The sequence below is a fragment of the Narcine bancroftii genome, chromosome 13 (assembly GCF_036971445.1).
Source record: "Narcine bancroftii isolate sNarBan1 chromosome 13, sNarBan1.hap1, whole genome shotgun sequence".
NCBI lineage: Eukaryota > Metazoa > Chordata > Chondrichthyes > Torpediniformes > Narcinidae > Narcine > Narcine bancroftii.
Window position 1 is genome coordinate 88,527,875 of NC_091481.1, and position 12,076 is coordinate 88,539,950.

General features: G+C 45.4%; 1 protein-coding gene and 1 long non-coding RNA gene across 9 annotated transcripts in view; one reads left to right on the top strand and one right to left on the bottom strand.

The window, feature by feature from the left end:
* LOC138748448 (uncharacterized) overlaps nt 1–12,076 on the top strand; it is a 162,847-nt gene that overhangs the window by 128,256 nt on the left and 22,515 nt on the right. Inside the window, exon 3 of one of the 2 annotated variants that reach the window (XR_011348039.1) lies at nt 3,507–3,629. The exons of the other annotated variant lie outside the window; for it this stretch is intronic. This is a non-coding gene — a long non-coding RNA (uncharacterized lncRNA). Of the gene's footprint in view, nt 1–3,506; nt 3,630–12,076 lie in introns of those variants that run through there. 2 annotated transcript variants of the gene reach the window in all.
* The window catches only part of LOC138748445 (sodium/calcium exchanger 3-like), a 173,627-nt gene that overhangs the window by 118,384 nt on the left and 43,167 nt on the right, over nt 1–12,076 (bottom strand). Inside the window, exon 1 of one of the 7 annotated variants that reach the window (XM_069908689.1) lies at nt 5,967–6,022. The exons of the other annotated variants lie outside the window; for them this stretch is intronic. Coding sequence (XP_069764790.1) covers nt 5,967–6,007 — 41 coding nt within the window. The 5' untranslated portion in view covers nt 6,008–6,022. Of the gene's footprint in view, nt 1–5,966; nt 6,023–12,076 lie in introns of those variants that run through there. 7 annotated transcript variants of the gene reach the window in all.

The window sequence follows — 12,076 nt, forward strand, 5'->3', positions numbered from 1 at the left end:
CCAGTGCTGTGGCATGTGAGCTGAACTCTTCATTCTTATACAGCACGGTAACAAAATTTGCCCATGATCCGTGCTGCCCAGTTAGACCCAATTAACCTACAACCCCCGGTACGTTTTGGAGAGCAAGAGGAAACCGGAGTACCAGGAGGAGACAGCGCTGGATTCGAACCCCAGTCACCAGCATTGGAACAGTGCTCCGCTAACCCTAATGATGCATTCTCTATATAACCGTATCAAGCGTGGTGAGTCTGAGAGGGCACTGACCCGTCTCCCTGAATATACCTGAGTGAGTGGAAGAGACAGAGTAACCTGGATTTTAATTGGAGTTGCACACAATGAAACAGGTCAGACAGCTCATCCTGGACAACCATGACATCGAGGAAAACCATCATGTCCACAAATCCAATTTTACTCTCACCAAGTCTGTCCCCTCCTCAGATTCCACCACTGACCTCCCCACTGGGGCCAGCTGACCCCTGACCCATACACCTTTGGGATGTGAGTGGAAACTGGAGCAGACAGAACATGAGCACAGCACTGCCCCAGACTCCAGAATGACACAGGCTACAGGGTACATCTGCCGTCTCAAGTACCAGAGGCCCAGTTATTGGGAGTGGGAACAGTTCCAACTTCCCCGACCAGGGAAGGCAACATGTCATTGACCACTCGCTCCCTGAGGGAGCTGCCTCCTGACCAGTTCGCACAGCTAGGGAGCGGAGGCTGACCTATTGGCAGCTGAGTGACGTCTGTGCTCCATTGGACATGCGATCCAAGCCCACTATGATTCTGTTCCAACAGGGCATCTAAGAGGGTCAGCCAACACACTGCAGGGCCCACGGTTACCAATCCAATGAGAAGAGAGATAGATCAGCTCGTTGAATGGTGTAACGACAACAACCTTGTGCTCAACGTCAGCAAAACCAAGGAGATGATTGTGAACTTCAGGAGGAAGTCAGGGGAACACGACCCAGTCCTCATCGTAATGGAAAGGGCCAAGAACCTCAAATTCCTGGGTGTCAAGATCTCCAAGGATCTGTCCTGGAGCCTCCATGTTGATGCAATGACAAAGAAGGCTCGTCAGCAGCTATACTTAGTGAAGTGTTTGTGGAGATTCGTATTTCACCAAAGACTCTTGTAAACTTCTACAGGTGTACTGTGGAGAACATTCTGGCTGGTGGCATTACTGCCTGGTATGGACAAGGATAAACTCCAGAGGGTTGTTAACTCAGCCTATGACATCACAGGCACCAGACTTCACTCCATCGAGGACACCTACATGAGGTGGCATCTTAAAAAAGCAGCCTCTATCCTCAAAGACCCCCACCACCCAGACCATGCCCTCTTCACTCTGTTACCATTGGAGAAAATGTACAGGAGCCTAAAGACGGGTCCCCAGCGGCACAAGGACGTCTTCTTCCCCTCCCCCTGCCATCAGATCCCTGAATGGACAGTGAACCCCAGACACGGCCTGACTCTTCACACACGATTACTGTTCTTATTTTATTTTTATATAGTAATGTTGTAAGATGTTTGCACGATGATGCTGCCACAAACCACCGAATTTCATGATTTGTTCCTGATCCAGCAACAAGGCCCCGGCCTTTGCCCATCCCTGACACACAGCAGTCTCCAGGCAGTTTTGTCATTAATACTTGCTGTCACACAGCAGAAGACCTCATCTGGAAACTTAAATCCACATTCAAGTTATTTTTAAAGAATCACTGTCTTCATGCATTTCTAACTATAGCCTGCAAATCGAGTCTTGACATGATTCTAACTAGTGGTAGTGTCACACAGTTAATGAGTCACCTGATCTACCTCCTTCTTCAGCATCTGAGTTTCAACCCTCTGGGTACTGTTGACGGGCAGAGGCTGATGACAGGGAGAAGTTTGTCCCTCGTGAGGGGAGATGGGGGGGGACACAGTGAAATGGAGGGGCCGTTACAGGGAGAGGGAGGATGGGGAGTTGGAGGGAGTCAGAGGAGAGGGATGGTCACAAGGAGGGGAGTCACAGGGAGAACCAGTCGCAGGGGGATGGAAGGGGGTCACAGGAGGACGGATGGGGGTCATAAGGGAATGGAAGGGGGTGACGATGATAATGATGATGATGGGTTGCGGACTACAGGGGAGTGGGAGATAAATAGTCGAGAGGCAGAGACAATGGTCAGGAGAGTTGAGGAGCGAGTGGTCAATGAGTACCAAAGCTGTGTAGAGAAATGCAAACGGGTTGAAGCATGAAGGTGCTCAACGTGAATCCCATTTCTGCGACAAGCATTGGAGCTGTTCATGGTCAGAGAACCATAGAACATTACAGAAACAGGCCCTTTGGCCTTTCTAGTCTGTGACAAACTATTTTTCAATCAGAGCTTTGCCACAAGTGCTCTAACAAAAGGGTTTTGGACCTGCAACAGTATGTGGTTCTCTGCCCTGCTAAACATTGCCACCATTTAGTATTTACTTTTCAGATGTGATGCAGTTTCAGATCTCAACGCCCCATCGTGTGGGGACATTCTGGACAGGATGCTATTAGCTACAAGACCATCAATAATTATTTTCCTTGTAGGAAATTAAACCTCTGCCAAGTCCACTGAAGGTTGAGATCTCCAGTGCTGATACTCTTTACATCTCTTCCAAGAAGAAATGGGAAGGGCCAAAATCAATGACATTATAATCCAGGCACCAGACCCACTTCCCAGACAATTAACACTTGCAGGTTTCCATATTCCAACTGATCTGGTGCCAGGATCACTCACTCCCAGAGAAATTCTTGCTGTCAAACAGAGGCTGTCCGGCCCAACTCGTTGAGATTGAAAGGTTCAGGGACGTTTTGAGTGAGATGGTAAAACATTAAGGTGGGAACAACCAGAGGAACTGATGACAAGTTCCAACAACTGGCAGCATATTTGAAGGTCAGTAACTATAACAAGGCGAGCAGGGACTTCAGGAACATCTGGCAAATTCCATCCTTCCGGATTGAACGTCAAATTCTCCACTTTCTCTCTCTGTATCAGAACCCGCCATTTCTGCTGCATTGTCTATGACATTGGCCAGGAGTTTCTCTCTCCAGCAGCTTGCTGAAAATGTCCCACTTCCCACCTCGTTCTCTACCAGCATCCTCTATCTGCTCCATTTGACCCACGCACTTACACGATTATCCCCACACAAGACCATAAGATGCACGAGCAGAAGTAGACCATTCGGCCCATCGAGTATGCTCCACCATTCCATTATGAGCTGATCCATTCTCCCACTCAGCCCCACTCCCCATATCTTTGATACCCTGACTATTCAAATACCTATCAATCTCTGCCTTAAATACACCCAGTGACCTGACGTCCACTACCACTCATGGCAGCAAATTCCAGAGACTCGCCCCTCTCTGGCTGAAGAATTCTTCTACATCTGTTTTAAATGGGCGCCCTTTTAAATGGTTTTCCCTTTTTCTTATCCTTCACTCTCTGAACTTCCCTTCAACTGAAGAGCCACTTATTTTCCTTCTTCCCCAGGTCTGAGAAAGGATCTTTGATGTGGACTCTACTTTCTGTACAAATTTTCAAATGTTTCCTGGCCTGCTGGAGACATCAAGGGACATCAAATAAAATGTGACTGGATACCCACGAACCATTAAACGGGTGAACGCAGCTCCTATGTGAAGGGGAATGGGGGGGGGGGGGTGTTTACAGTAAGATGGTCTAGAAAATTCTTGGAATAGCAGATGATGCACCATATATAAAGTGCAATTTTGTGAACCAGTTTTTAGGGTAAAATTTAGGGAGTTGACTATTACACACACATACTACTTTTGACCGCAGTAACTGCCTGTGTGTTCGAAGTGTCGGGAGCTTGGATGGGTGGACAGGGCCAGGGCCAAAAATAAGGGGAGGGGGGTCAACTTTTACAAGCGATATATGGTAAAAATCAGATTTTAGAGCCAAAAATAGGGGGGTCAACCGACTGCTACACACGAATATACGGTACTGATGTGCAACAAGGTTTAGAATGACATGTTTCTCTCGAATTTAATGCCAGTTGTAACGCCACTGAGGTGAGGAAGGTAGAAAGAGTATTGGACTCTAACCCAACCCAACTCCCACCTAGTCAAAGAACAAAAGCCGCATCGGCCTTGGTGATTTATTTAGTAAAGTTTGAAGATTTCAGCAGGTCAATGACACGATCAAAACCAGAGGCCATTTCAATGTTACGTTCACGAGCTACAAACCGAGGAAAACGCCCGACACTTCCGCAGACAGTTTCAAATACTTGAGAAACAAGGAAAAAAAGTGCAGATGCTGGTGAATGGGAAATGAAACTAAAAAAGCTCAAAATCCTCAGCAGGTTAAGCAGGTGTAGAGTGAGTTAAAGGCTCAGATCATTGGGCACCTTTTATCAAAACAGATGATGAAGAACCATCAGTCTGAATGTGAACGGTCTTTCCCCCACTACGGCCACTGTTTGGCCTGATGATTTTTCCCAGCACAGATCTGGGGGGACCGAGCTGCTGTACGTTGTCCTCTACTGGGAGAAGCTGGAGAAAGTTGAGGGGAATGTCGGGAGAATAAAATGGGGTTATCGCCAGATTAGTGCAAATTGGTGCTGGTTGGTTGAAGAACCTGTTTCCACACTGCAGGGCTAGGAGCCTCTCACCTTGTACTCATTCCCCTGCTCAGTAAAGTCTGACACCAAGGGTTTCCACTCGGATTGATTTTAGATGCTGCTCTTGCTAATAAGAATATCCCACTCTTTCACTGTTCACCTGACTGTAACAAGAGTGTTTCTGCTGTGAACTGTTGCAGCTCCAAGATTGGGTGCCAAAAGTAACACGTTTCAACAGTGTGAGATCCCAGGCCATCAGGAACAGGAAAACTTCCGTTCCCCATGCCAGATTTGGCTCTGACACACAACTTGTCTGCCTTCAGGATCTCTTCTTGGCACTCTGCGACAGACCGTGGAGTGAGAACTCAGGTTCCAAATAAGCTAACAATTTTTAAAATGCGTCACTGCCAACCCACAAGGATCTGCCCATGCCCAGAGATCACAAGGGAAGTCAGAAGGGTTCAGAAGATGGCTAAAGGGCACTGTTCAGATCTTAAGAATCTTTATCCCCCAGTTGAGGATGTCTAAACCAACGGGGTCTGGGTATAAGGTGAAGGGGATCATATTTTGAGGGATCTGAGGAAGAATTTCCACAGAAAGTGGCTGAAATCTTGAATGTGACGATAAGTACATGAATCCCAAAGGCACAGAAATGTACACAGACTAAACGTTGGTAAATGGGATAAATCTGGTTAAATACAAGACTCAGTATAAATGTGATGGACTTAAACGCCTGTATCAAGGCTGTTCTGCTCCACGGGGAGAGCTGTGTTTCTGGTATAATTCAGGAAAACCACCGATGGCTGTGGCCACTGATGAGTGAAGACCTGCGTTCCTAACATCGGGTTTCATTCCCACTTCAGGGAACACATTCCACGAATTGTTGGGAGAGGGGTGATAGGTTACATACGACAGGAAGCCGGCAAATTTGGGGGCGTTGTTGCTCTATTAGGTCCTCATATCCCGTCTATAAAAAAACCTTTCCTCAAATACAGTCATTTATTCACCTCAATGAGCCACCAAAATAGACCAGCGTTGTATGCAAGTAAATATAGCAATGGTTATTGCCAACAATGGAACACAGCCCATTCATTTACACATCAAATGTCCCTGCCGCCTTCTCGTTCTGATGAGTCAAAGCACATTTTCACACATTACCGTTGAAGTTGAAGATGAATCATCGTCTTCACCCTGCGTTTGATAAATCTCTCAAAATTCAAACCATCAGCATCAGTTCAATCTAGAATTGATTAATTTAGCATATTACCATCACTTTTTGTTCTATAGCTGCTTACAAATGATTTATTCACAGTTGTTTCTTATGAAAGGTAAAATAGCATTTTAATAGCCACACTACAAGCTTGGACTCTCACCAGCAAGGAGCTATCCTAGTAAACAGCAGCTTGAATACCATTGGAATGGTTGAACTTTGACCTGCTTTGGAGACATCTTTCTTGAGGCAGTTGGCAGATCACTAACAGGGAGATGCCAAATGTAATGCCTTGTACAAACTGGGGCCAATCCAGGTCAAGCACTAGTCACGGATGTAGAACGAAGGCAGGTCATGGAGCTGGACCCTGTGTTACGGCTGTGCGAGACTTTCGCAAAGCTACATTTGGAATACTGCGTAAAGTTCAGATCACCTTACTTCAGGATAGATGTCGTAAAACTTGAGAGTGCAAAAAAGATTCACAAGGATATTACCAAGGCTGGGGGGTGGGGGTGGTTGGGGCCAAGAGAGGGGCTGGGGTTGAAGGAAATTGAGGAGTCACTTTCCAGAGGTACACAAAATAAGGATCAGATAAAGTGAATAGAGATTTCAGATTTCCTGTCAGTACTCGTCATCACATTCAACCCGGACGTTCTTTTTTCCTGCGGGCCAGGCAGAATTACTCATTATTGTATGTGCAAAGAAAATTGTACATAATGTACACAGATAAGCAAGTAAACAATGTTCAATACAGAGAGGAAAAAAAAATCAATAAAGCGGAAAAGTCAAAGTCCTTAAACGAGTCCCTGATTGAGTTTGTCATTGAAGAGTCTGATGGTGGAGGGGGAGCAACTGGTGGTGCGAGTCTTGTGGGCCCGACACCTCTTTCCTGATGGCAGCAGTGAGAATATTGTGCCATATTGATAACTACTGGCCTGACGTCCACAGGCCTGGTCTATTGATGTGGAGGAAAGAGTTTGGAGGTGCCAACACTCAGGACAGGAAAAAACTCCAGTTCGTTGTTAACTCAGCCTTCGACACCACAGGCACCAGACTTCACTCCACTGAGGATATCAACAAGAGGAGGTGTGTCTTAAAAAAGCAGCCTCTATCCTCAAAGACCCCACCACCTAGACCATGCCCTCTTCGCTCTGCTGTCATCAGGGAAAAGGCACAGGAACCTGAAGACGAGCACCCAGCAGCACAAGGACGGCTTCTTCCCCTCCACCATCAGATTCCTGAAGGAACCATGAACCACAGACACGGCCCCACTTGGACTTTGTCTTTTTTTCTTGCATTATTTTATTTATTTTGAAATGTGGTTTATAGAAATCTTTGCACTGTGTGATGCTGCCACAAAACAACAAATTTCATGATGTGTTCATGACAATAAAATCAGATTTTGATTCTGATTCTGAGAGTTCAAATCCCACTATTGCAGAAAGAGTTTTACATTCACATAATTCTAATAAAACCTGCATAAAATATTGGACTCAATAATGGTGACCTCGAGTCTACCAGGTGGCTGTGAATCTCATAGTCGACCTTTAACTCACCTCTGAAGTAACCCAGTGGGGTATTATGGATTACCAAATTACCTCACTGCTTAGGAGACCATTTGGCCCATCAATTCTCTGCTGCCTCACTGACCAATCCCATTCCCTCACTATTCTCTTTGCAACCTACTCCCCCTTCCTGATTCCACCTTTCTCCAACTCATGTGGGGTCATTTACAGAGGCCTCTGTGGCCATCGCAGTCATACAGCAGAGAAACCTGCCTTTTGTTCCGTGCAGTCCATACAGTGACCATCAACACCATTTTATTTTATATTCCCCACATTACCCCACTCGCCTAGACGCCGGGACAATCTCCAATGGCCAACTACCATTCCATCCTTCATGTCTCTGGGACGTGAGAGGATGCCAGTGCACTCCATGGCACCACTGTGCCAGGCAATAATGTCAACTCCAACTGCATGACGATGACTGCACGGCTGTCAGTGACATCAGAGTTTAGCAAGGAGTAGTCAAGAGCAGGGATGGCCTACCGGCAGCCTCCATCTGTGCCCAAGGAGTGGTGGGACTCCTGTCCTTCCGGCCCATGAGTCAGTGCCGCCCAAATACCCCAATTTCCCCGGGGGCTCTGGCTTCTTCCCACCCTTTTAAATGTATGGGAGGGGGTTGAAGATTAATTGGGGTATTTGGGCAGCTCAGGTTCGTGGGCCAAACGGGGGAAGGGGCTACTACCGTGCTGTATGTCTACATTTCAGAGCAGATTCTTTGGTGACCAAGGGACACTGAATCCCAGATGAAACTCCTGTGTTGATGCTCTGCTTTCTGAGCCATTAAACTTTATTGGTACAATAAACAGGAAAATCTAGTAGCAGGAGATCCTGGCCTTGAGGGGAAAGAGCAGGGGATGAAGTGGTAAGGCAGAAGGTGTCTGTCTAATCAACGTATATCTAACAGCAAGCAGTCTCCCTGCATTATAATTCTTCCCCTCATCCCACTACTCCGTTGGTGGCAGCTAGCTTTAGTCACAGACCACTTTAAACTCTGATATTCCCTCCAAACACTCTCCTTTTTCCCCCGTTGAGAGATTATTTTAATTTCATGTAGAGATACAACCTGGTAGCAGGCACTTCCAACCCACGAACCCACGCTGCCCAATTACACACATGACCAATCCCAAACGTCTTTGGATCATGGGAAGAAACTGGACCACCTGGAGGAAACCCACACAGACACAGGGAGAAGGTGCAAACTCCTTGCAGACAGTGTGGCATTCAGGGCCCTGTAAGAGTTCCATCAAACATAACCCTTTGACCATGGGTTTGGTTAGGAGCCATAATCTGTCCACGTGTAGCCTCAGTGGTAGTGCCTTGGGCTTTTTATTTAGCATGAGTGATTCATGCGATGACTAAATAACCTGCACTCAAAATGGCTCATGTTTGCTTTCCACCCACCTGTAATCCAACCGTCCATAACAAGGAGAACAGGGATGGCCTTCACAGGCGAGCCAGAGCTTTATCTTTTGGGCAACTTTATTGAAATAAGCAATAAACTAACTAACTTCTAAATTTAATTTGTTAAAATAGCCTTAGCAGTGGCTAAGAAATGTGTTGCGATTATTTGGAAATGCGACTCCCCTCTATAGGTCACACGGTAGACCGCTGAGATGAACGGTGGGATGTATACTGATAGAAAGTATTACATCCGATTTAAAGAACAAATATGAGACATTTCTCAAGATACGGCGATCGTGTTTGGATTATGTCAGGGCCCCAATCATAATTATATCTATAATAATAATAAATGACATTACTAGAAGCTGCTGGTAGTAAAAATGCAAGCGACTTCCCTACAGTCAATGTAAACGTGAGCCCTGACGGAGTGTGGATTTATATGGTAAAAAAGAAGGGGGTTTTTGTTTTTTGGAAGAAAAGTTTTATATACATACCCACACTTTGATATTGAAGAGTTTATTATGTATATTTATGGAAAAGATATTCAAACAAAAAGGGAGGAATCTGCAGAAACAGTGAGGTGGTTGGGAGTCAGGATCATGGGCCTACAACATAAAAAATCAAGGGATAAGCTATAAAGCAATCTAGATTTGTGCTTTGTCCTCTGGAGAGCTGTTTGAATGTTCAATCTGCTGGCTCAGAGGCAAGATGGTGAATAATGGAGCGATTTTCCAGAGGAAGTGGTAGAGGCGGTAACAAGTGTAACATTCAAAAATCATTTTGACAGGTATGGTAAAAGACGTTATCTTGAATTCAAGTAACTTACGAAAAAACCAAATAGATAAAAAATACGTAAGTTTAAAATTGGTGCCCCTAGCAGTCACAAAACACAATCTACAGCAAATGGAAAATTCACTTGTCCGGCATGTACCAATCCCCATAGGAGCCAGATACCAGGGGTTTTACTGTATATGGAAAGGGAAGGCCCGGAGAGATACAGGCCAATCACTGGAAAATAAGACGCGTTTGGGTGAAAAAGTCATCAACGTGGATGTTGAGCTGCAGACAAATATAGAACATTCCAGCACAGTTAAGACCTTTCAGCCCACGATATTATACTGAACTGTATAAACCTACTCCACAACAATCTTACCCTTCCCTCCCTCACACCCACAATCCTATTTTTCTTACATCCAGGTGCCCGTCCAAGAGTCTTTTAATGTCCCTATTGTTACAGCCTCCCTCCACTCTGTGTTAAAATTTAATTCTGACGTTTCCCCTCAATTTTCCTCCCCTCACCTTAAACAGATGTCCTCTCACCCCAGGAAAAAAGGCCCTGGCCGTCCACCCGATCCAAACCCCTCATAATCGTCCGCACCTCCACATGAGAGAAGTAACTGCAGGCGTCTCTCAATTTATGCTGAATACATTTTTGCAACAATGCATGGACGATGTAGCGTACAAGTCCTCCTTTCACAAGAACCTTTTCACTGTGATGGACACCCTCTAATAGTGAACACTAGTGTTAAGTGACAGATCAGTACCACAAGTCCCCGCTGAAACAAGGTTCATCGACTGAAATGGCTATTGATAGAATTGGCTGTTGGAAACTGATCATTAATGGTAGGTGCAGAACAATATCCATGGAAGCACATCATGTGGAAGAAAGGGCAGATATGTTGCAATGGAGAGAATGGAAATTAAACTGGGGTGCAGGTAGATACAGTGAAAAGCTTTCTTCTGCGTGCTATCCAGACAAATCAACCAATACAGCAGGTACTGTAATTATAGTACAAAAGTGTAGGCTCCAATGTTACTGGGATAAAGTGCAAGACCGCAGTTAAACATTGCAAAGGCATCATATTTTACCGATGACATGTCCATTTCCGAATCCGGAGATCGGTGGCGATCTTCTGCCTGCCGGAAGTGGGGAGAGGTGGGCAACCAGTGTAGGTCACGTCCTTTAATATAATGGCAGCTTTCAGTAGATCTAACCCAGCAATGTGAGAGAATGTCACAGGAGAGAGCAAATCAACGTGACAAGATGTGAAAGAACATGAATGAGTATATCAAGGCAGGCTGAACATTTCACAAAAACAACCAACCAAAGGGAAAAGTCTTAACAGGTGGCCTGAGGGATAAGTTTGTCCACTCAGAGGATTTTGGGAGTCTGGAACAGTTTGCAAGAGGCAAGTACAGTTACAATGTTTAAAAGACATTTGGGCAGGTCAAGGGATCGGAAACGTTTACAGCAATGGTTCTGAACCTTTCTTCCCACTCACATACCACGTGAAGTGATATCTCTCACTAGCCACTGAGCACCTATGGTATCCTATGGACTAGGTGTTGTGAGGTTAGTCAGGGACTACTTCAGATGGTATGAGTGGGAAAACAAAGGTTGAGAACCACTTCCTGAGAGCAACATGGGCTGAATCCAGGCAAGTGGGACCAGCTTGAGTGGGTAATCTTGTCCTGCGTGAACCAGATAGGCCAAAGGGCTTGCTTTCATGCTGTATTGCTCTGTTACTACAGGTAGTCCTCAACTTAGGATGAGATTTTCCCTCCTAATTCTAGCAGCTACAGACTGGGGTCTCTGATCTTTCAACTGTTCCCACGAGGAAAAACGCTGCTTCTCTCAGTCTCAACAGGTCCAAGAATTATCCGCACACACTGACCTCAATGGTGCAGAAGATTCTGAAATCTCACACTATAGTCATTCCCCAACTCTAAGTGGTAACTCCATATGGTATGATAACATCTGCATGTTAACCAAGCAGTGAACGTAATCCGTGCAACGCTAACAGTTTACTAAAAGAGTTGCCCATAGTTCTACGTAATAGCTCACAGATTCTTCAGTGTTCAGGTTTCCAAGTATAAAATAGTTGATCCTGAAAGTGGAAGCATTTCATTGCAATGCAGAGTCCCTGCACAAGTCCATCTCTGGAACAATCAGGCTCGGGGAAATACTACGTCCGGACACAAAACCCACAAACACCAAGGTTCATTCTTCTAATTGACACCATCACAAATCCAGAACATAGATACAGAGCTGAACCACAGTGGCCAGAGTTCACCTTTAACACTTACTTCAAAATATTCGTATCTTCACCCAAAAACAAATTCCACTTCCACAGAAACATTCAGAAATTTCTCAGTGGTGGAACTTACCGTTAATCTTCACCAAGGCAGCGAGTCCATCAGAACAAGAAAGGCCCAAACACTATTACATGAGGCCAAGGTGCGATGCAAAATATTTTGGGACATCATTTGGCTAAAATCAAGCCTTTTTGCATTCAACTCATGCCTC